Raw genomic sequence first — 27,724 nt, 5'->3', positions numbered from 1 at the left:
TATTGAAACAAATATTACCTTAACTGCATGCCCTTCCCTGACCCATAATGTAGTACTGTAAACTGGCAGCCAAAGCGTTAGTGCTGCTTCGGGTTAGGCCTACTTGTCCTAAGGACAAAATAAACATGAAAACGTGTTGGTCTTGACCCTAAGCAGTGTGTCCTGTGCATCGGGAATTCCACACCCCTGTGGGATATTCAAAAGGTGAGAAATCTGCACCATCCGATCCCACCAGAAAGAGAGTTACTGAAGGTAAGTAACTTTTTCTTTAGTGAAGGGAACAAACACTTAAAAGCTATCGTTCCAGGATTCAGGCAGTGCCCTCTAACCATCGAAAATAAGCATTGGGAAAGGCAGTAGATTTGGTCTTGGCAAGTTGGGACTTATTTTTTTTATTTGCAAGCTTATGCCACAAAAAATAAAAGGAAAAGAAAATTTGCCTTCACCTAAATGTGGCTGCTTTATGCTTGTAGTAAACATTTTAAAATTTAAAAAACATTCAGTTGTGCACTATTTTACTAGGATTGTATTTAAACAACAAGCCTTTCGGTTGTCCCATTAATAAAGAGCTAAACATAAAGGCATTTTCAATGTCACTTGTGCACTTTATCACATAAACTTTAAAAGTTAGTGTGGGCAGAATATCCTGCCAGCATTTAAAATTAATATACAAAAGATATTAAAACACATTTTAAATTACCTTTGCAAATGAAGAGAAAATAACTATTTTTAGGCGGATTTGAACAATGTACACTGGCCTTGTGCAGGCAAAATAGAACAGTGTCAGTGCGTAAAAAAGTCCTCAACCATTGCGCCATGTGATATGCTGTGGTGAGTGGAAACAAAATGCAGATGACAATGTAACCGATTATTGATGATGGCAGTAGAGCAAAAACCCCTCTATATAGGTATACTCTGTATGCTGTTTTGGGGTAACAAAAGTAGTCTGGCAAGCTGGCTAAGTTGTGTCAAAGTGTGCATTAGTGGAATACAAGGGGCAGGCTGGAGAATATCTCTGAAGTTCGTTTGAAATATATCAAAAAATAGGTGCTGTACACAACTCCATCTTTGATGCAGGATGTATTAAACATGACACAATGTTAAATTGAAAGCATGTGTAGAAGTGTAGTAGATATCACGTGTAGGTCGAAAATGAGCCAATGCCAAAGCATAGCCATGTCTGCCATCATACAGCACTGCCAGTAGGCACTTCTGCCCCTTACTTACATTGAATGCCAGGCCGATGGAAGTTGAAGACTTTCCCGCTACTGCTCTGCTGTTCTTAGCTAGGTTTGTGCTATTGAAATGCCATTTACATACATACTTTCCTGTAATTAAACATTCACTCTTTCAAAATCCCAAAAAGCATAGTTAAGGCCACTCTGAACTACATGGAAGTATAAATAGGACACTTAAAAAAAAAATGCCATTAGCCTGTATGCAATTGAAATAATGAGATAAATGAAAGCAATGTGTGTCTTGTGTGTGATGTTTTGGAATGATGCAAGAGAGACGGTAGTGTTAAAATTCAAAGTCATAATAATATTTCACACTTACGCACCGAAACATCCTTTCCCCGTGTCCCAAAGTCCCCACCCTCCCAATCCCTTCCACTGTAGGTGGACTTGTAGGGCTAATGGAGTTAGTCATATGCTTTACCTGCAGTCTGTATCTCAATTGAGTGATTTTTAGAGACCAGGCGCCCTGTAGTTCTTAAATTAAATGCACTTAATAGTGCCTTTCTACAATGTTTTACTTCCTTGTACTTAAGCAGAACTTCCTAGGACACACGTGTAGGAGTTCTCAGGAGGACTTAAGAGGAGGATGTCTGAAAATAATCGTAAAATGTTTCAAACAGTCACATGTATTCAGTAGACCGTGGTTCTGGAACATTTTTATCAGCAGGTACTATGTTTGAGTTAGTTGGTTTATGTACTTCACATTGAAAATGAAATCCCCCTTTGATCATTCAGTCAGCACACTATTGTGTTACAGCAGTTTGGATCAGCATAGGTGCTGGGTCTATTTGGATTACATGAGGCAGTGAATCAAAATAAAGCACCTGTAGAGGTTTTCAAACCAGTGGCGACATCAGGGAAATCAAAATAACTGTTGTTTGTTCTGTCCTTGGTCAAATTTAGCACGTCACAAATGTACCATACACAGCGTGTTTTGCTCTAGGTAGCAGGTACCTTGTAATTTACTTGGGCATTTCAATATTTCTGCAATACTTTCATGATTTGCCATCTGCAATGCAAATTCATTCTGTTATCGAGAGACATCGGAATAGAAGGTACCTTTGCTTTATGAGCCTCTTATCCCCATTTTTTGCCTGTTATATTTTTGTCCACTATTCTCAGATTTTAAGCTGATGATCCATAGTTATCCCATGTAGCCTTCTTGTATCACGTTTTGCTATACTGACCTGCTTTTGCCTCTTTTGCTATAGCCCACACCAGAGGTGTTCATACTAAACTAAGTGACCCTTATTGCAGGATGCACAGACTTATGCCGAAGACACTGGGCTCCTCTTTATGGAGACTTCAGCCAAGACGGCCATGAACGTGAATGAGTTATTTTTAGCCATAGGTAAGTCAGTGTTTTATATGCCAATAGGAACATTTTTTCTTACACTAGTTTGGCAATTAAGGAGCAAGCGGGGTAATGTATGAGAGGCAATGATTAGAAGCGTGGTGTAGTCTAAGGAGAGAGGTACATTTAAAAAGAACTTGGTCACTAGTTTTGCTGCAGCTAAACCTATGGGTATAAATTGTTATGCTTTCTCCCGTTATTTAATTGTATGATGTGTGTACTTTTAAAACAATACTATTTAATGTTATGCTAAAGGTTCCTTGCATAGCCCCACTGTCACTCCCGAAGAAGCATCCCAGCGCTGGAACACACCATCAAATTTCCCATGCCTTATAATGTGACCTATCAGAAGCCACTGCTAAAAGAGTCATGTCTTGAAGATTTTTAATTTCTGTCAGGAGCGTTTGGCGAGCAGACGTTTGTTGGAATGCCAGGAAGCTGAGAAGGAGCGGCCATCACTCCTAACTTGTTGAATTTTGCAAAAGGCTGCCAGGTCTGAGGATCTAAAAGCCCTGATGTGACAGAAAGAATGGTAAAAGCTGAATCTAGTGTGAAGATAGTTATGGCTGGCAAAGTACAGTGCTCTGTAAACGTAACAGAGTTAGGTGCAGACAATCTGCTTTCGGACAGGTAGCCAGTGAAGAGATTTTAACTGAAGTCTAGAAGCTATTCTCAGAAGACATTAACAGACCAGTCCGGTTGTCATGTTCAGACTGATTTGTAAATGATACAGCAGTGAGTCTGTAATGCCTGCTTCCATGCCATTACCGTAATCTAAGCAGTTCGTGATAAGGGCCTACGTAATGAAGAGTAATCCAGTTTGGTGCAGGGCTCTCTCATGTTGATGGAGATCAGCACCAAACTGCAAATACCATTGACAGGAACCGCAATGACAGTGGTTCCTGCCAAAGCTTTAGAAATGACCGCCAGTTGGTGGTCATTTCTAAATTAGGCAGGTAGCATCTCCATCAGGGCAGCAGAATAATTTATTCCGTTGCTCTGGCGTTCCAATGTCGTGGTGGAAAACCAGACCACCCACCTAAATATAAATGACGCCCTTACTTCCTTATAATGAACCTTTTCATTTTTATGGTTTAACCAGATTGTAGTAGTTTACCCCCTCCCGTTTGGATACAGGTTCTACTAATTTTTCGATCAAAATTGGGCATAGTGCTGGATTGTAGTAACATATCCATCATTGTTAGGCTGCTATGCTGTGATTTTACTTTGGTTTGTTTTCAGTGATGATATGTCCTTTTACTTGTCAATGACATACCTTCCTTGGTACTATTAGTCAATTGCATAATTGTAAGAATGATGTGATTTGCAAATCAGAATACAGAGACATTTGAAAGGCATATGACAGTAGCTGTTGGGGCATTGATGACATAAGTATATTAACATAAACACATCTGTGTGGTTTGGTCATACTGAAAGTGTCTTGACATAGTGATTACAGATCATGCTTCTGAACTGCAGTGCTCGTTTTTTACCTCACATTCTTGCTGTTGATATCCCAGCTACACTCTGTGTACTGAAGCATAACCTAAGGGTAGTCCTTTCAAGACTTACTTAAGACCTGCCCGACAATCAGATTGGTCTAACCTACATGATAGCTATGCTGTCAAAAAACTCGCTTAAAAAAATTCCAGTCCCTGAGTACCTCAGATTATGCCTTTCTTTGTATGTGCACTGCTTGGCATGTCTCCATTAGTGTGAAAGCACACACCAGCTCTAGATGCCTCCATTAGTTATGAGAAGGTTCTAGGTATTTGAACATTTACACATCAGAATGTATACTCTTAAATATGAGGGACATTCCCATGTAACTGAGGTCTTTCCCTGACCAAGAGGCCTAGTGTCCTTTATTGTCATTCTGTCTCAGACTAATGTATTTTCACAAATTTTACATAATTCATTGACATTCTTGATATTAGGTTTACCACCAGAATTATCATCAAATGGTGTTGGGAGGTTGACGTGGGAGGATAGATTAAATACATTTCTTAATTTCTTCAATGTGTTCTGCTCAGTTACTCCATCTTTTCTGTTGTTTACCAGGGCAGTCTCTACCTTCATATGCAAACTTTTCTACCGCCATATATCAGTGAAAATGCCATTCCCATGCCACACTGTGTGGTGGTTTGCTGCTTCCCCATTTCCTTCATTCATAATTACTAGGGCCAGTTTCTCAGGTACTTTAATATTGACCTCCCTTCTTGACCTTTGTTTTTTAGCCTGAATCAATTTACTGTTGCACCCCTATTTTTATAATGGCTTTGCTTTTGCAAATGGCTGATGCACTCTTGTCCTCCATTACAAACAAAAGTTGATGTTCTCGATATTTATAACTTGGAGTACCGATCCTCCTTTCTCCTGTTCTCTCGAGCAAGGCAAGACAGTCTGTTCATAAAATGACTGTCACACCTTGGTGGTATAAACTTCGTATCAAAACAAACATTGTCCCCTACTAAATTTTCTTTGTAATACAAAGTACCAAATGGCAAAAATGGCAATTTAATAGATCACTAATAAAATGAACAAAAATGTCCTTTCTTTGGGAAATGATATGGCGGAGCAGTGAGTATAGGTGTATGAAAATGTGCTCTCTTTTTTAAGTGAAACACGTGTCGATCACGCTTTATCACTTGAGTGTATCACTAAATCAAGAATAGCACAGCCCGCAAAACAATTCCATATACACAATCAAGGTAAGGTCTAAGTATTTTAAGGTTGACGGCGTTTCAGTCCCATTCTGGTTAGTGGGATCATCATCAGGACTCAGAGGATAACAAGCCCAAGACAGAGCTGAAAGAGCGATGAGAAAATTATATTAAAAAAGTTAAGCCATCCAAGGCATGTATCTTAAGTGAGTGAATTAAAAAGATGCAAACAATCACATACTCACAGAATCAAGAAGAATGTGGATCCCCTGAAAGAAATTAACTAGGAGGTAAGTAATTAGCAAGAGCACACAGTGAAGAAAGCAAACATCCAGAAAGCAGCGCGTACCTAGTAGGGTCGCAGAAGTTCCCATAAAAGTGAGCTTACTGTGATACATAGGGAGGAACCTGGAGTTTGCCTACACTTAAAATAATAACAATGGCAGGTCAGTGGTCAGTTTGGAAGGAGCAATCTAATGTAGAAAGAAACAATATCAGCAAATCTAGCCTGAAGGGAACCGCAGTCCATCTGTCCAGAAGGCATGTTGCCCTCTGAGCAAGGCTAATGGATGATACTCAACAAGCGAGTGAGCAGCTGGAAATTGCTGATTGAGGTAGAAAAATAGTGCGGGCAGCGCATAAGCTACAGTCAGCTGGGAGAGTGCGAAACTTGCCAAGGGACTGAAATCAATCCAAGGAACGTAAACATCTGTTGGGGTATCATCGGGATCGACGGTCTGCAGGTGGCTGCATGAAGATGCTGCAAGGTGTGGTAATAGAGAAAGGATTTAAGATATCTGCAGGAGTCCAGAAAGGAAGGAAGGACAAAATCCTCCAGGCTAAAATGAACAAGGAAAGGGTCTGTGCCTGAGTAGAGTAGGATCCATACCTGGAGAGGTAAAGAGATAAAGAATGAGCCAATAAGAGATAATGGTTATAGAAGAGTAATACAAATGCAAGGCTAGAGTAAGTGCATTCTGATTATGTGCTGCAGCAAGCAAATAGTGTGTACATTTGAAAACATATATACATACATACATGGGTCTAAAAAGGGTCTCAATTAAAAAAAAAAAATAATAAACCCATATGTCTTGTTGAAAGGTCAAGTGAAAAGGTCAAAAAAGTCCTCAATAAAGAATAATAATGATACACCCGTATCAGTCTTGTTGAAAAGGCAAGTGAGTTCCTTTAAATCAGAAATGTCCAATCTTCTTTGTGGTTTAAGCCAGTGTGCATGGTGTCCAGCCAAATGATCCAATGAAGTTCTTCTGTGTTTATTAATGTTTCTATGTTCCCTTCTCCGTCAGGAATGGAGATGATGCTGATTACTTAACATATAATGTGATCTTCTGAATGTTAATTTTCAAAGTACTGCAATAGCAGTGGAGCAGTGAGACCCTTGCATCCAATGCTGCTCCTAATCTTGAATATGCACATGTTATTTATTTGGGTGCTTTGGCCAATGTACAGCAGAAGGCAGTTCATTTTTGATTTTTGTTTTATCATTAGAGAAGTAACACGTCCAAACCAGTAGGTTTAATGATCTTTATCCAATGATGGGCGTTTTCCACATGACAAAAGTTGTGTTGCGGTGCGCAGGAAGTTATCTCAGTGGATGTGGCATAGACAATGCACTTATTGAGGCTGAAATCTTAGGAAGCAGAACTGTGTAGACGCATTAAGCAGAACTCATTACGTTTGTTTGTTACAATGTATGCCTATCATGTGAGGCTACAGAAACATTGCGTTGGAATACTTTCTGGAACAAGAATGACAAATTAGGTTTTGCATATATTATCTCAGAAGTGAACAAGGCACACAGTGCACTTCATTCAAAAGACATAATGCAAAGTCAGGCAATGCTCAATACACTCAGTTCAAAATCAGAAAACTTGAAAACCAAGTTCGTAGAGATTGTCAAAGAATGTGAAGAAAAATCAGAACTTGGCAAGTAATGGGGAAATGTTTTACACACGATAGATCTAGTGAAAAACTTGATACATGCTGATCGGGGAGGTGATTGGGAGCTGCATGTGAAGGCTGTGATTCACTGATAACTGTGTTTTGCAAATTCTATTGCATAAACTACCTGAGAAATAGGTCTTTGCATTTGGAAAAAGTGAAGAAGCTAGAGGTGGAAAAACCATACCTCTACAGAAAATTCATCTAAACACATTGTTTGGTGAATGACAGAGAGGGAAGGTTCAATGGTGTTTCTCCAGATATGAAACTGGAACAGACGATCCAGAGACCACAGAAGAGCTCCTAGGGAATTGTTAGTCAGATACTAAAAAGTGAATACGTTGCCCAGTGGCAGCTGGTTTACCATGAAATTCATTCTATTTGCAATGTTTTCAGAGAGATGACAAATTCAAAATTAACGGACAGTTGTGAAGCTGTTCCTCACCACGAACTTGTGGTGTGAGGTGATGGTTTTAATAAACATGTTGATAGCCTTCCTCATTTCATGCAACTGCAGGGCAACCCCTTTGAAATAACTGAGCCTTTGTGTGTACACAACTTCCTGACCAAACAATAAGCGGATAACAATATAAAGACACGTTTACTAGATGTCCTGAAATATGGATCAAAACTATATGAGAACTGAAGCAGGAGAGATTTGTATTGAAAGAGAAAAAGCTGTTTGACGTAATCACTAAAACTACACGCTTTGATTGCCATAGTAAGGGTTTCGTGTATCCAGTCACGACAAAACCGGTTACAAAAAAACAAATTTCACAAACACAGAGAGATGGATTTAGCAAGGACATTTTGTCGCATGATCTTCTTCCAACAAACGCATTATTTGATAGAGATGTTGCAACCAAACCAGTAAAGTACAAACTCATACAAGAGCGCAAAAAAAAACCTTCCATCTGAAGAATTTAAATTCGGACAGGTGTCCTCATTGAAAACTTCTGTTGTTGTGGACTATGTCACAATTGGGAATGGTCAAGATTTCATCTATGCAAAACTTTGGAGAGGTAGTTCAGATTGTTCTACAGATATCAAAGTCAGTGTGCACCTTGCAGGAAACTGCACATTTTGTTTGACAGTTATCTTGAACTGTCTGTCAAAGGAAGTCAGAGAATCTGATGAATGTCTACAAGTGGAACAATTGATCTTGCTTGCGTCAAACATTTGACACCTGTGCAACTTGATAAATTCTGGTCATCAACATCAAAAAAGATGAGCTTGGAGATGTTAACTCACCAAAGCATTGTTGATGATTCAGTGACCACTGAATTTCCAGTTATTGCAAGTGAAATAATTAGTCAATGAGGAGTTGGTCCCTGCAGAGAGAAATTCAAAAGGTATGGGCCATATTGTTCAAGAACTTAACTGCAAATTGAAGTAAGCTGACCTTCGATGGTGTGCCACATGTTGAGTGGGCTGTTCGAAATGGTTCCAGTCGAGTCATTGTGCAACTTAGATTTGTTGCAATGATCACAAGTCAAGGATTGTCAGAGTTATAGATATGTTATAGAACAGGTGAGAACATATACTTAATCCTGCTTCATGTTATGTACAAGAAACTTGACCCAAAGGTGCCCAGTGTTCTTATCAAGGCACATATTCTTACGGGTGATGACACTATGAGCAAAATTGGAACAAAGCCTGGAGCTTTAACTGCTGAACCTGTGAAGTTTCTAAAAGGATTTGCTAAGACAGAAGAAGAATGTGACTTTAAAGACGTAAAATAATACCTTGTGCATGTGTGGAAAATGATTTCTGACTGTCACATGTTTGACAATCTTCAGTTTAGTGAGTTCAAGAGATTAGTCCCGCTAAGTGACCTTCCACCGACATCATATTCTGTGCGTTGGCACATTAAAAGATTCTTCTACTTGATCAGAAGATATGTAAATGTTTTGGGTCATGCATATGCAGAGAAGTGTGAATTTGGTTGGGAAGATATTGATAGGGTGCTAAAACCTATGAAATTTCTAACGCCTCTACCCACAGAACTTACACTTGAGTGTACTTTCAAAACCTGTGCTACAAAAAGATGCCCCTGTCGATATGTTCTTCTCGGATGTTCAACATTCTACAAATGTACTTCGAGCGATTGCAGAAAGAAAGTAAACTATGAAAATGTGTCTAAAACAGGAGTGATAACATTATTTTTTTCATATTCAGATCTTAAACGTTTGGTATATAAATAAAAAGATAAAAAAACATTTCTATATATGTCTCTTCTTCCTCCATTATGGCCGCCTTTTTGGAAAATGGCAGAAGGGTTGCTCTGAGGAGTTATTTTCTGTCTCTAAGACTACTTGACCCCCAAAGATGTTTTGACACCAAAATGAAGTACATAGGTCTCATTATATTACGTCATCAGTGCAATATGTCTCCCATTTTTAAAAATATGGTCCAGAAAACTTTGGCCCGGATCAGCAATGCAAGCAAGCAAAATGAATGCTCTAATGATCCAAAAATCCAAATCAAAAATGAAAATCTCTGGACCACATTTTTTTTTTATGGAGGTATATCAGGGGACTGGTATTATAGTGCATCTTCTGCACAAATGAGACGAGAACAATAAAGTCTGTGTATGCAAACATTGACATATTAACAGTAGAGTGCTCACTGTGGATCAAACTGTGAGCAGGAAGAGGGGCAAACGTGGCTGCTCTAAAGTGCACCAGAACTGACATGCAGGCCTCCATAGGATATATTTCAATTCTGAGAGTGCAATTCAAACCATGATCAAAATGGAGTTGCATTTGGAGGTTATGAAAAATACATACAAAATTTGTAAACTTTCATTCTGGGTCTTCCCATTGATTGCGGATCGTGATAGTTTTCAGGCAATGATACAGGGAAGGACCAATGAGAACGCAAATGAACGGTATATAGAGCTTTCAAACTATATATTGGCACGTTGATAGGAAGAAAAGGGTGATTACTCAAGCATGCAAGGCCAAAAAACATGAGATTCAACAGAGAGCTTTAGTGTGTTCTAAGAATAATGTTTATCTGTTCCCTGACCTTTGCCAAGAGGTGTGACAGAGAAAAAGTGCACTCTTTAGGAGCTTCTGAATGTTGCATTACTGGTTGTTGTGGGCCACCCTGCTCGACCTAGTGTGAAAAATCTAAAGAAACCATAAATACTTTCAATTGACTGCTGTGCGTCACTGGGCATCTAGTGCTGTTAATGGTCAGTGGCCACCATAGAATCTGCTTTTGCACCCTCGTACTCGTGAACAAACATTTTGAAAAGCGGCAGAAGGTGTGAACACCCTAATGTATACCAAGGTGATCAACACAAAGATAGTCTCTACTCCCAATATCTGGATTATGTTGGTCAAAAGACTTGCTTTTTTAAACATTTCTATTACAGGACCCTGGAATTTTTAGCAGGGAGTGGGGTATATTTCTTTCTCACCACTTTACCATTTTGACGTGACGAAGTAGCTCAGGGTGGTCCGTCCATGTGTAACAGGTTGACATTTCTACTAAAATCTCACCAGAGGAGGAGAATTATGTGCCAGCTGAATTACAGTGGTGTTACATGAAATGAGCAACACTTCACTTTCTGATGGATACAACTACCTGTGGATTCCTCACTCATTGAATTTTTCCCCCTGCACCAGCTTTCGACGAAAACGTTCTTCCTAGCTTCTGCACGTCGGCGAGGAAGTCACAATCGCCCACGCGACGCAGTCTGACGTCATACAGGCAATAGGAGGTCCTCGCCGACGTGCCGAAGTCAGTTCCCTTTTTTCCGTGCCTTCTTACAACGGTTATTCTTCGAGGGAGCTACTGTTTCTACTCTGCGTAGTTACAGTTACTGTTACTGTTTCTTTCTTCGAGAAGAAAGCATGTCTCAACGAAAGTCAGGTTTTAAGCCCTGCAGGGAGTGCGGAGGCAAAATGTCGGTGACGGACCCACATGTAGACTGCTTGTGGTGTCTCAGCTCCGACCACGACGTGGAGAAATGTGACTCCTGTCAACGGATGAACCCGAAGGCGTTGAAGGAGCGTGAGGCGAAACTCTTTTTGGCGAAATCCGAGAAGAGGGAGAAGCGGCATCGACGCAAGTCATCTTCTCCTAAGTCCCATTGGCGTCATCGTGACTCCTGGCGTCGTCGCGAATCTCGGCGCCAGTCGAGTAGGGACCGATCGCGCTCGAGGTCGCCTTCGGTTCGATGCCGGAAGACATGGGAAGTTAGTCCCACCATCCCTCCGCAGACGCCTCCTGCATCACCGGCTTCGCCTACTTCGCCTGTGACTCCACCATCTGTGTTTGAGGTTCCTCAACGTCAGGAGTTCTCACCGGCTTCTCAGACGCCGGGGCTGGCGCCGATGTCACCTCGAGCCCAGGCTCCGCAGTATCCGGCTTTCCCGGCCCCAGGAACCGACAGTTCTGCATTTTTAAATGCAATGTTTGCTATTTTTCAACAGATGGCCCCAGGTGGTGGACCGGCTGGCCCTTCGGGTCCATTGGCTTTCAATATGGGTGCTCTGGCTCCTTTACGACTGGCACCTTTCATGCCCTTCCTTCCAATGGGAGGTGTTGGCTCGGCGCCGGTTCCTATGGCGTTGACTTCACAGCCGGTGACGCCGAGTAGATCTGCTGGTCCGGCGCCGGAGAGTTCTCCTGTTCATCCTTTGCCTCATACGGCGCCAAAGAAGTCCACGGCGCCGATGGATCCGGCGTCAGATGGATCCGAGGATCGGCGTCAGGCATCGACGTCGGCTGACGCCCTGTCGACGCCAAGGATTGAAGCCAGGCTGCATTCAAGAAGGCTTGCTCTTTGCCTTCTTGAGGAGCAGGAGTATCGGAAGCAAGCCTTGGAGGAAGGAGAGATTGAAGAACCTCTGGGAGATCTTCAGGGTTTGGATACGGCAAGTGGCTTAGACACCTCTCCAGAATGGGACTTAACATCTCCTGGAGAATATACAGAGGAGGCTGCTTCATTCCACTCTGTAATAAGGAAAGCAGCTGACTTTTTGGAGCTTCCCTTGCCGGTGTCTGAATCTAAGTCCAATATTCTAACGGAGGTTTTACATCCTGCTTCGACAGTTGCAGAGCCACTTCTGCCATTTAATGAGGTTCTGTTCGAACCAATTTTAGAAATCTGGAAGAAGCCGGTGTCATCTTCGGCCGTTAATAGATCAGTGGCACGCAGGTATCGCGTGGCTCCTGCTGATCCAGGCTTTTTGTCTAGGCACCCGACCCCAGAGAGCCTGGTGGTTCAGGCTTCATGTTCATCTCGGACTGCCCCAGGTTCTTTTCCGGGAGTGCCTTCAGACAGAGACTCAAAGAAAATGGACCAATCTTCCAAGAAGGCTTTCTCATCATGCAGTATGGCTCTCAAGTCTACTAATGCCACATGCATTTTGGGCAGATACATCTACGCCCTAATGGAAGAGATAAAGTCGTCCCATACTGAGGTGCCTCAGGAGGTGTTGAGTCTGGTCTCAGATGCTCAAGCTGCAGCAACCCAAGTGATCCAGTCAGGGCTGGACACTACGGATTCTGTGGCCAGGGCTATGGGCACTGCTGTTGCTACGAGGAGGCAGGCCTGGCTTCGTTCCTCTGGTTTTTCATCTGATGTCCAGTCAGCCCTGCTGGATCTTCCCTTCGATGAAGATAAACTTTTTGGATCCAAGGCGGACTCTGCCCTTGAGAGATTTAAGGAGAGTAGGGCCACAGCGAAGTCATTAGGCTTGAAGGCCTCCTCTTCTGCTTCTTCGAGACTCTTCAGAAGATTTAGGGGGTTTGGTCGTGGCTCATCCTCCTCCTTTCGAGGCAGATTTCAACAACAACCTGCCACTGCTCTCTCCTATAGATCATACAGGGGGAGGGGTAGGGTCCGAACCAGAGGGGCCGCCCAGCAGCACTCTGCCTCTTCCTCTGGACGGGTGCAGCATGGGAAGCAGCCTTAGTCTTCCACCAATTCCTTCACATACCACTCCTGTAGGGGGGAGGTTATTGAACTTTCTCCGCAAGTGGGAGGATATAACATCAGACTCCTGGGTCACCAGCATTGTGGGGAAAGGCTATGCCCTTCCCTTTCGGGAGTTTCCTCCCCCCATCCCGCCCCGCCCATCCTACTGTTCACAAGAGCATCTCCTGTTACTAGAACAGGAGGTTCTAGTCCTCCTTTCAAAGGGTGCAGTGGAGTTGGTTCCAGAGCAGGAGAGGGGTCAGGGTTGTTACTCAAGATACTTCCTGATCCCCAAGAAGGATGGTCGGTTGAGGCCAATCCTGGACCTGAGGATCTTGAATTGGTTCCTCAAACAGGAAAAGTTCAAGATGCTGACCTTGGCTCAGGTGCTTTTGGCGTTGAACGAAGGAGATTGGATGGTGTCTGTCGACTTGCAGGATGCTTACTTTCATATCCCGATACTCAAGTCGCACAGGAAGTACCTCCGGTTTGTGGTGGGATCGCAGCACTATCAGTTTGCGGTCCTTCCATTTGGTCTTACTTCAGCACCTCGAGTCTTCACAAAGGTGATGGCGGTGGTTGCAGCAGAGCTCAGAAGAAAGGGGATAGCGGTATTTCCTTACCTGGACGATTGGTTGATCAAAGCCAAGTCTCCGAAGCTCGTGCTGCATCACCTGCAGTCGACAACCCAGTTGTTGTTCGACCTGGGTTTTTCTGTGAACGTGCCCAAATCTCACCTGGAGCCCTCTCAGCCCCTCCTGTTCATAGGGGCAGTACTGGATACAACATTGAATCGCGCCTTTCCTCCGCCTCAGCGGATTCAGGACATTCAGGCATTGGTTCCAATGTTTCAAAGTGGAGCGGCCATTCCAGTCCTCAAGGTCCTACATCTGCTCTGTCTGTTTGCTTCTTGCATTCTGTTGGTCACTCACGCTCGCTGGCACATGAGGGCTCTTCAGTGGTGCCTTCGAAAGCAGTGGTCTCAACACAAAGGAGATCTCGAGGGATCGGTAAAGATCTCCAGGGACGCTGCAGTGGATCTAACATGGTGGGTTGCGGATGGCAATCTTTCCCAAGGAAGGCCGTTCTCGCAACCTCCGCCGGTGACCACAGTAATAACGGATGCTTCCACTCTAGGATGGGGAGCTCATCTGGGGGACCTGGAGGTCAAAGGTCATTGGTCTCCAGTGGAACAGATGTTTCACATAAATCTGTTAGAGTTGTGGGCAATACGTCTGGCTCTCAAGGCCTTTCTCGCTTCCCTTCGCTGTCAGTCGGTTCAAGTCTTGCCGGACAATACTACCACGATGTGGTATATAAACAAACAGGGAGGAGTAGGGTCGTACCTTCTCTGCAGAGAAGCTCTGCGACTATGGTCCTGGGCAAGGGACCATCGGATTTGCTTGGTAGCAAACCATCTGGCCGGAGTCTTGAACGTGCGTGCGGACAGTCTCAGTCAGCACTTCTCGACCGATCACAAGTGGCGTCTTCATCCAGATCTAGTCGGCAAATCTTCCAGATATGGGGGATCCCTCGGGTAGATCTTTTGCCACTCGGGAGAACTCGCACTGCCCGTTGTTCTGCAGCCTCCAGTATCCGGTGCAAGGAACGTTGGGGGACGCGTTTCAGATGTCCTGGTGCGACCAGTTGCTTTACACATTTCCCCCCATACCTTTGATTCCTCGGGTTCTGAGGAAAATTCGCCAAGACCGGGCCCAAGTCATCTTAATAGCTCTGGATTGGCCAAGGAGGGTATGGTATTCAGATCTTCTCCAGCTCGCTCTGTGCCCCCCCCGCTCCGTCTCCCTCACAGGGCAGACCTCCTCTCGCAAGCACAGGGGCTGGTTTTACACCCCCCACCTCGAGAGCCTGCACCTTCATGCCTGGAGATTGAACGTGGCAATCGGAGTTCCTTTTCTCTCCCGCCTGAGGTAGTGGATGTTATTTTATCGGCCAGGTGACACTCCACTAAATCTATCTACATTAGCAGGTGGGCTACATTTGTGAATTGGTGTGGAGAGGCAAATTGATCCCTTATGTGCCCACTTATCAGATGTCTTGTCTTTTGCGTTGTCCCTGGCACAGAGGGGTTGTGCAGTGGCTACAGTCATGGGCTATTTGTCGGCCCTGTCAGCCTTTCTGTGTCTTCCAGACCAAACTTCTTTATTTAAGTCTCCTTTAGGAATAAGATTTTTGAAAGGTCTCATTAATAAGTTTCCTCCCACTCCTTTCATTATGCCTCAGTGGGATTTGAACCTAGTCTTAACGTTTCTTATGGGTTCACCTTTTTTAGCCCATGCATTCTTGCCCCATAAGGTTGTTGGTGTTAAAGACTGTTTTCCTGGTTGCAATCACTTCTGCTAGAAGAGTGAGTGAGCTGCAGGCTCTTTCTGTTAGGCCCCCGTATACATCCTTTTATGTAGATAAGGTGGTGTTGAGGACCAAGGCTGCTTTCTGGCCGAAGGTTGTTTCACCTTTCCATTTGGGTCAGACTATTACTCTCTCCTCTTTTTATCCTCCACCTCATCCTTCTAAAGAGGAAGAAAGACTACATCGTTTGGACCCGAGAAGAGCGCTGAGCTTCTTCATAGACGGAACGAAGGAGTTTAGATTGGAGGATCAACTCTTCATCGGGTCATCCACAAGAGAACACTCTCCAGGTGGGTTATTCTTTGCATTAAGCTATGTTATTTTCTGGCAAAGAAAGAATCCCCTGATGGAATAAGAGCTCATTCCACCAGAGCTAAGTCAACCTCTTCGGCCTTGGCTAGGGGTGTTCCTGTGGTTGACATCTGCAAGGCCACAACTTGGTCATCCCTCCACACTTTTGCAAAGCATTACTGCTTGGATTCGGAGGTTAGGAGGGATGGCCATTTTGCACAGTCGGTGCTGCAGGATTTCTTGGTTTGACCATTCAGGCACCCTCCACCGAGTGCGGTATTGCTTTGGGACTCTATTCAATGAGTGAGGAATCCACAGGTAGTTGTATCCATCAGAAGAACGAGTTACTTACCTTCGGTAACGCCTTTTCTGGTGGATACACTAGCTACCTGTGGATTCCTCACGGTCCCTCCCGCCTCCCCGTTGCCTGTCTGATTTTACCAAGCTATCCTTGGGTGAGCTCCTCTTGGTAGTTTATGGCTTCCATATATAGTGTATATATTTATGTATATAAGTACATATTAAAAAAAAAAAAAAAAAAAAAGAAGAGAAAAGAGTTTGTGAGATTGCTATACATAGTATGTATCTATCTATATTTTTGTGTATTGACATTTTTGAGCTGATGTTTTTATCTATTTGATGTTATTAAATATTGTTGTATAAATATTTGTTTCAATTGCCTATTTGTCTCAGAGGCAAGTAAAAAATGTTGGTACTGACGTCGGCACATCGGCGAGGACCTCTTATTTGCCTGTATGACGTCAGACAGCGTCGCGTGGGCAACTGTGACATCCTCGTCGATGTGCAGAAGCTAGGAAGAAAGTTTCCGTTGAAAGCTGGCGCAGGGGGGAAAATTCAATGACTGAGGAATCCACAGGTAGCTAGTGTATCCACCAGAAAAGGCGTTACCGAAGGTAAGTAACTCGTTCCTCTTTTCAACTGTTAGTAAACAACTTTGCTGTTGAAATGGCAGCCTCTTTGATACCCTCTTGATAGGTTTACAACGACTAGTTTCATCAACATTTTCAATCAGTACAATTCCCTCCACCATCTCCCAGCACACACTACCATACCCATCTACTGAGCAATTAACTTTTCTTTGAAGACCATCCCAATAATTATCACAGGAACTACCTCCATTAGTTTTTCCATCTGGGCCCCAAATGAAGAAATTAAGTATATGATAAGGCATGTGAGTAGAGAAACAATTTGTTGAGGAGTGTGAGCAAAAAAGGACTTGTGGGTTCTATTGACATCTACACCTTTTACATACAAAAGCAGTCAGTCGATCTGAAGAATATTATTGGTCAAATACCAAATGATTATCACGTGTAATTTATGTTTTTTAAGGAAAAAATGAAAGAAATAGAAGGCAGTAGAACTAAATAGGCAGTCTCTTCTCGAATTGGCACTGCTGTTTTTTTACAACCAGTAGCACCACTATCACAACGGAAAGAAGACAGTCGCCGACTGGATGAGGGACAACTGCCTCAAACTCAACTCTGACAATACGGAGATCCTCATCCTGTGGCCTGCCACCTCCACCTGGGACCACACCAGGTGGCCGGGTAGCCTCAGAACTGCCCCACCTCCTACCGACCAAACCCGCAACCTCGTCATCATTCTTGATTCATCACTGTCCATGGCCCGCCAAGTCCACACTCCTCATTATGCTTCCACACCCTTCAACCGCTCCGGAAGATCTTCAAGGGGATCCCCATCGATACCCCATCGATACCAGAACAGTCACCCAGGCACTCGTCAGCAGTAAACTTGACTACGGCAACACACTTTATGCCAGAATCAACAAAAAACTCCAAACAAGACTCCAGAGAATACAGAATGGTGCTGCCAGACTGATCCTGGACGTCCACAACCACATCTCCGCCCACCTGCAAGACCTACACTGGCTCCCCATCAACAGGCGCATCACCTTCAAACTCCTGACCCATGCATACAAGGCCCTCCGACGGCCTACCTCAACCACCGCCTCTTCTTCTCCACCCAGCGCAACTGGCCCTTGCTACCATCCCCAGGATCCAGAAGAACAAGGCTGGAGGAAGACCCTTCTCCTACCGGGCCGTGTAGACCTGGAGCACGATGCTGCCCCACCTCAGGCAGTCCCCATCGCTGGCTCATTGCAAGCTGGACCTCAAGACCTGGCTCTTCGACTGACCTGCATCCCCTAGCTAGCGCCTTCAGACCCCATGGGTGATAAGACATGCTTTATAATTGTTGATTGTTTGTTTGTATCCAACAAGGGCTTTCACTGACAGTTATTTCAGGTTTTATCTGCCTCCTATGAGTAGGATCTCTGAGCATTGGGCTGTGACACATTTCTAACCTTTCCGATAAACAATGCCTTTCCAACATTTTGTGGCTCGAAATCCTTTGAATTTATAATCCCTTTTTTCAAATGTACTTACCCCTTTCAACATCCGCTCCCTACAGTCTATCCTGCTGCATGCCTAACAGTGCACTCCAATGTGTTGCAGCTGGGTAGAAGTGCTATATAAATGCCACTAAACAATACAGTACAACTCATAAGTATACCTTTGCTGTTTCGGCAATGCCCCTCTAGTTGGGATTAAAAGCAGAAAGGAATCCCCACTTGTGGGTTATGGACCATCTCCCAAACATGCACACTGTGGGAAAATCTTCAGTTTGTCATAAAATGACACCGAGGACATTTACAGATCGAGAGGAGACCTTTGTAGGAGGCAGAAAGGAGACACAAGACTGTAAAGGGTTTTCATTGATTGTGGCCAATTAAAGTTATCAAAACCGAATGCAGGACTTCTACTTCAGATTATTCTTTTATATTCATGGGTCCAGGGATTTAAGTTGGTGCAAATATGGAATGTTTTCAGCTCACACTTTAGGTGCAGCCTCTGGCATACTGCCAACAACCTGAGTGGCTTGCGTATAGAGATCCACAGGCTAATTTCTCCCTGCGTATTGTTCTTTCTACCTTCGCTTACTGTTTAGCAACCATGCAGTAAGTTGATTTCCCTCTTGCTGCCAAGTTCACACAACACTCAGACTTTTAGTGCAAAAATAGTTTGTACAGCCAGCAAGGTAAATGTCAGCGATTTATTTGTTAACCACATGAAAGTGCTGAGAAGCAGTGAAATATGCTGTTTCTGTGGGTTGCTCTTCCCCTCTCAAAACATTAGTGTGTGTCTATTAGTTGTAATTGATTGTCGTACCTTTAGATACAGGTTCCTCCCATGGAAAATGGTTAGAACAAAATAAGTAAAGATTCTCTGCTTCTTGTGAGCAGTAGAGCCATTGTCAGCCCTCATATTTGCCCCATAGCCCTGGAGGTGAACAGCAGCCATTCAAATCCTCTGAAATTAGGGAGATTGTGGACTAAGTCAAGGGTCAACATCCTGTGTAAGCCTAAAGAATGACTAATTGCATTTGTTAAACCCCTCAAAGCCCTGAGAGGAAACATCGTTTTCTTGATTTTGGTTTTGAAATGTTAGCCTACAACTACAGACTTGTGTATGGTGAGTTAATTTCAGATAGATAGCTAGAAGCATCCTTTCTAGAGGCAAAGCAAGCAGTTGCCTGTTACAAGAGGTTCGGCATCACCTTAAACGGGCAGTGAACCACACGCAGTTTATCACTTTAAGCATTTAAATTTCCAAAATCTAGCCAATGTTCTGCTTGTTTCAACCATATTCACAAATGTAGGCTGTTGGTGTTGATGTCAGATTATCAAGGTATTATCGACTTGCACACACATCATCTCCAGAATATCAAATACCAACTTATTGTCATGGTAAGCATTTATAGAGAAACTTGAATAATTCCATAAGAGGATGATTTTTCTATCTCTTTATAGTAGATTTTGTGAGTCTCTTCTACTTTGCCGTAACAGTGAAAGTTTTATATTTTTCCTTCAGTGAACCTGGAGCTGTCTCCTTTTTAGTTTTCGGTTTAAGTTTGTAACACTCTCTAATGTGTCTTTGTATTTCCGTGTACCTTTATGGGGCTGTTGTTGTCAATGCCTTGGAGCATGCTATGGTAGCCAAATATGGTCTTCCAGTTTATCCAGGACACACTTTATGATAACCAGTTTAAGCCACAGGTTAAAGGAAGTAATGGTTCTCCAGTATTGAATCCTTCATAGATTCACATGATTGAATTTTCCCAGCCGTCAAGGTGGGAGTTCCACAATTATTATTATATACAAGCAGTATAAACTTATTGTACGACATAGCTTAACAAATTACATCATTTTAATAAGGACCAAACTCCAGCCAAAGAGGAAGCAGCTCATGAAGCACTTCCCCCCTCAGGCGCCACCATACCTCAGATTGCTCACACTAGACTGACCACCACTGCATCCATTTTTCCATCACCACACCTACAGCGCCTGCCCACCCTCCTCCACCTCCCCCCACAGAAAAGGGAACCAGCCCACAGTGGAGCAACTAGTCAACACCCTCAGCAATACGCCACCCTGACACTACAGATGCCAACAGCTCAGCGTGCAACCTCCGCCAATTGATCACCGATTGCGCCAACACCCTACCTCCACTCTGAACGACCACAGGGAAACATACCACTAAGAAAGCCATCTGGTTCACCCCTGCACCTCAGGAATCTAAGCACACATGCAGGAAACTGGAGAAGAAATGGAGGAACAGCAAATTCCCAGAGGACCTTGCAGCCTTCAAATCCGCCACAAGATCCCACTTTGGCCTCATCAGATCCACCAGAAAAAACGCCCTGCAGGGCCGCATCAACGCCACCACTCACAACACAAAAAAACTTTTCGCCGCCATCAAGGAATTGGCCAAACCACAAGCTGAGGCCACTAACATCCCTCCATCCCAGAACCTCTGCAACAGACTATTTCCATGGGAAAATCAAGGATATCTACGACAACTTCGGACCCCAAAACGCTCTAAACTCACCAACAATGCCCCAACCCGGCCCCCACTGTTCCTACACGCCTGGACCCCCTCTCATGACGGACGAGACTTGATCCATCATGAGCAGCATCCACTCCGGAGCCCTCACCGACCCTTGCCCCACTAGATCTTTAACGAGGCCAATGCCTTGATCGCACTAGAGCTCTTAATGTCCATCAACTGCTCCCTAGAGTCGGCCACCTTCCCCGAGGACTGCAAACACACCAAGATCAGCCCGTTCTTGAAGAAACCTCAGCTGACCCAACAGATCTCCAGAATTACCATCCCATCTTGTTGCTTCTTTTCCCAGCCAGTGTCGCTGAAAAAGCAATCAACGCTCAGCTCCACCAACACATTGAGGACAACAACATTCTGGATATCTTCCAATAAGGATTCAGAACTAATCACAGCACAGAGACTGCCCTGATCACCACCACCGATGACATCTGCTCACAGCACCCCTCAACCTACAAGTCCTATTGGCCACCTTCGATACAGTGTCTCACCGCACCCTGTGCGCCAGACTCCATGCAGCAGGCATACGCGGCAAGGCCCTTCGGTGGATACACTCTTTCCTGACAGACAGAGAGTCAGACTCTTGCCACACCTGTCAGAACCTGCAGAGATCAGCTGTGGAGTACCCCAAGGATCCTTGTTGAGCCCCATGCAGTTCAACATCCAAATGGCCCCACTTGCCCTAATTGTCGGGAACTACGAGCTGATCATCTCCCTGACTAAAAACCCCAAAACGGCCAAGAAGAATTTCCAAGATGGGATTGAAGCAGTCCCCGTCTTGCTGAAGGAGAGCTACCTTAAGCTAAACTCCGACATGACCAAGATCCTGGGACCCTTCACCTCAGCCTGGGACGACTCCTGGTGACCGTTAACACTTGGCAGCCCCTCCCACCCCTACAGACCACGCACGCAACCTCGGCGTTGTCCTCGACTCAGCACTCACCATGACAAGACAGGTCAACTCCATCGCCTCCACCGGTTTCCACAACCTCCGACTCCTACATAAAATCTTCAGATGGATCTCAAGTGACTGCCGCAAAACCATGACACACACACTCTGATAACAAGCAGACTTGACTACGGCAACATCTATGCCGAAACCACCAAGAAGAACCTGAGCAAGCTACAACAAATGCAGAATGCTTCTGCCAGACTCGTCCGGGAACATCCCCCACCGAGAACACATCACAGGACCACCTGAAAGATCTCCACTGGCTCTCCGTCCAGAAGAGGATAAACTTCAAGCTCTTCGTATACACCTAGAGGGCCCTCCCCAACCTTGGACCTAGCTACCTCAATTACTGCGTCACCTTTTACTCCCCTGCCAGACCTGTCTGCTCTTCCCAGCAGTCACTCCCCACCGTACCCCGCATAAAGAAGTCCTGGGCTGGAGGGAGATTGTTCACCTATCCTGAGGCAAAATGTTGGAACATCTTACCTCTCCACCTTAGACAGTCGCCATCGCTACCTCAATTCAGGTAGAACCTCAAGACCTGGCTCTTCGCTTCGACTGAACCTGAGGACATACTCCACAGTGCTTGAGACCCTATGGATTGATTGAAAGATAACATTCCCGAAGAAACAAAGTGAATAGGTAAGCAACTGTTCCCCCCCCCCCCCTCCTGGTATTGAATCTTTTCGTAGATTCACATACTTGAGTCTGAATACGAAGCAATTATTAATTTAACAAAATACGTAGAGGAGGTGGTAAGCATGCGATAAAAGTAAGCCCAAAATACTCTGAGGAGCTCACCCCATTGAAATAGATGACAAAGGACAGCTTGACCCACTGCTGCATCATTGTTGACTGTGGCAGCCAGATAATGACTGTGAACGTAACACTGTTACTCCATATGTCAGCTATACAGATATCTTCAACTGCACAGAATCAAGGAGAGTGGTAGGGTTGGAATGTGTGAGAGGTCATCCACACTGTGTGTAGAGTTTATTTATCTGATCTTCAGCAGTATTTGGGAAAGAACTAGAGGTGCTGTTCCTCTGAAAGACATGACAGATGTGAGGTTGAATAGAAATGCTAGGGAGTCCTTTCTCTTATGTATGTGTGCCCTCACAGACCCAAATGGGTGTAATTCTTCATCATAAGGCAAACTTCTCGTCTGGCCTGCGCTGCAATGCTCGATGGGCCCCGCAAGAGGGCACATATTTGGAGATCTTTTTGATTGAGGGGCTCCGTGTCCCAGGATTCGTTGGGGGTCAGGAGGCAGGCCCTGACACTGCCCAGATGCTGCTACTTGCCTGCACCTGAAGCGATATAAAGCTCAACACCTGTTCCCGCATCATGGGTGAATATGATGAGGGACTCTGTGCCCCAGGATTCGTTGGAGAGGTCAGGAGGTGGGCCTGGACACACTGCCCAGATGCTGCTACTTGCCTGCTCCTGCTCTTGAAACACTAAAGCGCCACGCCTGTCCCCAACGCTCAGGATCTGAACGGGTTGCGCCCTTACGCGGCCAACCGAGACTGGGGCGCCCCGATGTTTTCTCCAGGAAGGCAGGATGAGTGATACCGTACTTTGGAGGCCCTATAGATGGTGGCTATTTCAATTTGCACTGACCCTACTCATCCTGAAGCAAAAGCTTTTTTCTTTATTCAGTAAAAGTCATATTTATTTGTTGCTTAACTAGTGTGTGCTGTAGTATAGCCCTAATGGTGAAGTCGAAATGTGCTGGAGGGCCTCACTGTGCCACCCTCTCTCCCAGGCCCACATCTATCGACAGAATGGGACAGTGGGTGATAGGGGTTGTGGCAACAGAAATCGAGTTGGCAAAGAGGCTCCTCTCATTGGATACGGGGGTGCAGTTGCGGTCCTCGATGAGTACATTTGACACTGTTGCTGCTTTTGCCACTTCAGAATATGAGGAAATTGAGACCAACACCCCACCTTGGGTAGTTGTGCAGAAACTCTGCAACCAGCAAGAAGAATGTGGAACGATGCCCTAAGCAAACATAAAAAGGCATGGACGAAGGCATTTATACCATCCTACAATTCTGCACCAGATAAATCACTAACAGCCACCACTAGCAAAACAGGAAGGGGCGCTGTTCCACATTTAGTTTCACAGTCAAGCTGGGTGGTGCAGCTGGCAGTAGAGATCATTGTGAATGTGAAATATATTTCAAATACGGAACTCACACTGATTCTGGACCATTTTGCAATGTTAGAGCAAACCAGCTTGGATATTTTAAAGTCACATTTACATCTACAGAGGTCTACAAGACAGTTTTGACTTGAGGACCAGGAGTGCTGTACAGTGCTGTGATCATAGGAAGCCTCCCCTGATTGTACCACTGATTGTTGCCCCGACCATACCCCCTACAATGTGTTGACCCAACCCACCTACTCAGTGCCAACCGAGGGCTGAGAGCCTTCAACAAGCAATCACCCTGTCCAAGGGAAGTTGTTCTGGGAGCCGTGGTCTGGTAAGCCAAGACACTCACCATAAGCCCCAGATCATCAACATACTACCAGCATCTTGTCTATATGTGATAATCATGTCAGGTGCACCAGAACTACCGAAAGGGCATCCCAGGAGGAAATGAGCAATAAATGTTTGAACTGGCTTATGATAAACAAGAATTTTCCGCCTACATTGGCACATAAAATCCTTTTAGTGCTTAGAGTAAGGTGGATTAGGAAGAGTTGTGTGGTTCGCCCTGGTGACTGCATCATTATCAACTTTAGAGACCCTTATTTGGTCCTTAAATTATTAGCTGATGAAGGGCATAGTCTAGAGCGGGGTTCAAATATAGTCCTCCTGCCTCTGGGCTACTTTTATAAACCCCTGGCTCTCGAAAGAAGGGATTATTTGCTTTCTCAAGCTCAGTACTTGCATCATGTGCTGACTCACCCCACTAGTCAACATTGGCATAACGGGCATTACAGCATTCCCTTTTCAAATCAGTTCGATGCACTGGAGGGAGTTGATTGACTCGCTGATAAAGTGGGTGCACAAAGTACTACCATACGGGGGGTATACTATGGCAATTTACAAGGACGGTGCTGCATGCACATATAGTGGGAGTATGGCTCATTCAGTTGATCAACATTATAAGTCATGACTCTTGTAGTGGATCAGCTTCTAACTTTTTAGATAGCCCAAATGCAACGAACATAGACCATTTTCCCCATATTGTAGCGAATCAACCAAGTCCAGCGGCAAATGTGGTGATCATTCCCGCTCCAGTACATCATCCACCCGATGAACTGGGGCCAGCAGCCACCGACCCAGCCTTAATGTAACAAATATAGCAGACTGTTCTTTACATATTGTAGGTAACTAATCAAGTCCCGTGGTTATTGGTGCGGATAATTCAGTTGTAATACCCCACCCACTGGACGAATTAGGAACAGGCAGAGTCAGCTCAGAAAGCGGTATAGGAAATGCTGAGGCCAGGGCTCTTCCATTAGAAGGAAGTATTCTGGGAGAGACTCAAACCTGAGGAGTAAATACAGTGACTCAGAAAGAAGTTCTGTCTAATCTCCTGGTAGTGGTAATATCGTGAAATGTCTCTGGCTTAGGTTCCAAAATGTACTGCTCAGATTGGGGTTATTTTGTTGCCCAAATCGATATATGCCTTTTTCAAGATTCTTGGCTAACCAAGAAAATGCAGCAGGCTGGCGCTTGCGCTTATAGCATAGAAGCAGCAGTCAGGCGTCGTGGGAGACATTTCTGGAGGGATTGGTTACCTCGATTGGCTCTCACCTTAGGTGTTCAGCAAAGAGGGTTACACTAAATCATTCCATTCGTGCCTGTAATGATAGAACTTCACCCCATAAGGATGGGAAGCATATCTTCAATTGAAATCAGAGCACTAGTTTAATAGATTATATCTTAGTTGATGTTAGGCTCTGGCTTTGATATGACGATGGTAGCAAGCCATGATAGTTACCACAGTACGTTGGTTCTCGACCTCACCCTTCCAGTTTGTAAATTTACAGTCATTCGGTGCGAGCAATTCAATGGCAGGCTTCAATTGGCAACAAATAGATGTAGAATTTAATGGAGGTCAGTAGCATGCTCACAAGAAGCACTAAAACCCATTTATCAGTTGGTAGGGAGAAGTTTAGAGGCCGTGAGCAATTTAGTCCTCCATATAAGCACTGTGTTAGGAGGATAGCAGAGGTCCATAAACACTTACTTTCTAAACTCAAAAAACATTTCTGCTCAGAAGTTAAAGTTGAGGCCAGAAGCAATCCTCCCACGTGGTACAGCAAGCAGTGTAGAACAGCCAAACATGCATTAATACATTCAATTAAGTACCAGGATAGAATTCAAATTAAAGCTATGACAGCTGTCTATAAAAAAAAGTCATTATCTCTAAAAAGTAGTGGGACCAGGGCAGATGGGAAGCTTGACTTAGTGCCTCTAAGCGTAATGACCTTACTTCATTCTGGAATATTGTGTCTACTGGGAATGTCAAGGGCATTGGCGTTATAGGAAATAATGTAACAGCAGATATTTGAAATGCATACTTTGCAAGTATGTACGCTAAGTCACAGGGTGATGCTGCTCTTCCAGTGGTGGCTAAGAGTCATGTAAAGTTAGGGATAGATGGGGCATGGGCTGAAAATGGGTATTCGGCCATTTCAATCCATGAGGTAAGTATGGCCATTAAAAAGATTGTTCCTTATTAAGCTCCTGGCATTGATAACATTCCTGGGAATTTATTCTTGGCAGGGTTGGGGTCCCTACTCCACATTGTTTTTCCATGCCATCTTGGAAAAGATGCCCATTCCATATTCCTCAGCAGAGGCTGAAATAATTCCCATTTATTAAAAAAAATAAAAGGTTCACCTCTGCTGCCAACCAATTACAAACCCATTAGTCTCATAGACACAGCACAAAAGTTATTTTCTAGAGTCATCCTGGGAAGACTACAAGAGTGGATGGAGGCTAATGAGATTTTAAGCCCTATGCAAGCCGACTTCCACCAATGCACTTCTAGAAATGGACCATTGATCAAGTGTTTTGGCTGCAGCTACTCTACTGGAAAGCAGTAGCACTTGAGGGAGGCAGATTATATATAATGTTCGCAGACTTGAGGTCTGCTTTTGATCTAGTCCCCAGGAAAACTTTATGGCAAGTCCTGTCCGAAGTTGAGATGCCATACTATCTCAGCACAATCAGAGAAAGACTTCATGAGCGGAACTGTGTGCAGGCATGGTGTGGTAGCCTGGGTGAAGTATCTGAACTTTTCCCAGTTAATAGAGGAGTAAGACAAAGCTGCGTCCTTGTCCTAACTATATTCATCCTGTTTGTAAATGGCCTTGTCGTTTACCTGATCTGATGTTTGTGGACGACACGCTTCTCCTCTCCAAGTCACCCATGGGAGTTCAGAATATCTTAGATAAATTTTGTAATTTCTGTGCTCAGAGGGGATTGGAAATAAACGTGGGCAAAACCAAATTTATGTTTTTCAATCCCTGTCGCTCAGCACAATCAAAACCTACATTAGACAGGACTTCGTTAGAGCAGGTACACACATTTGAGTACCTGGGAATAACACTTAGTGAGTGGATGGATTGGACAGCCCATATTTTCCAAATGCAGGCTTATATTGGAACAGCATATAGGTGGGTTGTTAAAGGTGTTCTTGGGGTCATTTTTCAAACCTATCTCCCCAGTGATTCAGATCTACTCACATCAGGCATTGTGATCTGCACTTTATAGGGCAGAGCTTTGGGGTCATAATACCGTTGACACTGGCCTTTGCAAAGAATCTCTTTTTGATGCGGTTGATGAATCTCCCAGTCAGCACGCCGTTAGTACCCCTACGTCTAGGTATGGGGGTCAGGTCTGTTTCAGAAGGGATTGCCATTAGGCCATTACTTTATTGAAGACGAGTTTGGGCAACCCCAGAGCTGACCTCATATAGACAAGGTTTAGAAGGCAGGGAGCAGGTAACTTTATGGGGGTAGAGGGGCCTTCACCTAGATCTCCAAAGCCAAA

General features: G+C 44.3%; 1 protein-coding gene across 1 annotated transcript in view; it reads left to right on the top strand.

The window, feature by feature from the left end:
* LOC138285594 (ras-related protein Rab-5B-like) overlaps window positions 1-27,724 on the top strand; it is a 220,700-nt gene that overhangs the window by 173,828 nt on the left and 19,148 nt on the right. The window contains exon 5 of the mRNA XM_069225742.1: window positions 2,496-2,589. Within this exon, the coding sequence (XP_069081843.1) occupies window positions 2,496-2,589 (94 nt within the window). The remainder of the gene's footprint in view (window positions 1-2,495; window positions 2,590-27,724) is intronic.

Source organism: Pleurodeles waltl, chromosome 3_1 (assembly GCF_031143425.1).
Source record: "Pleurodeles waltl isolate 20211129_DDA chromosome 3_1, aPleWal1.hap1.20221129, whole genome shotgun sequence".
NCBI classification, from domain to species: Eukaryota; Metazoa; Chordata; class Amphibia; order Caudata; family Salamandridae; genus Pleurodeles; species Pleurodeles waltl.
This window is presented reverse-complemented; position numbering and strand designations above follow the sequence as displayed.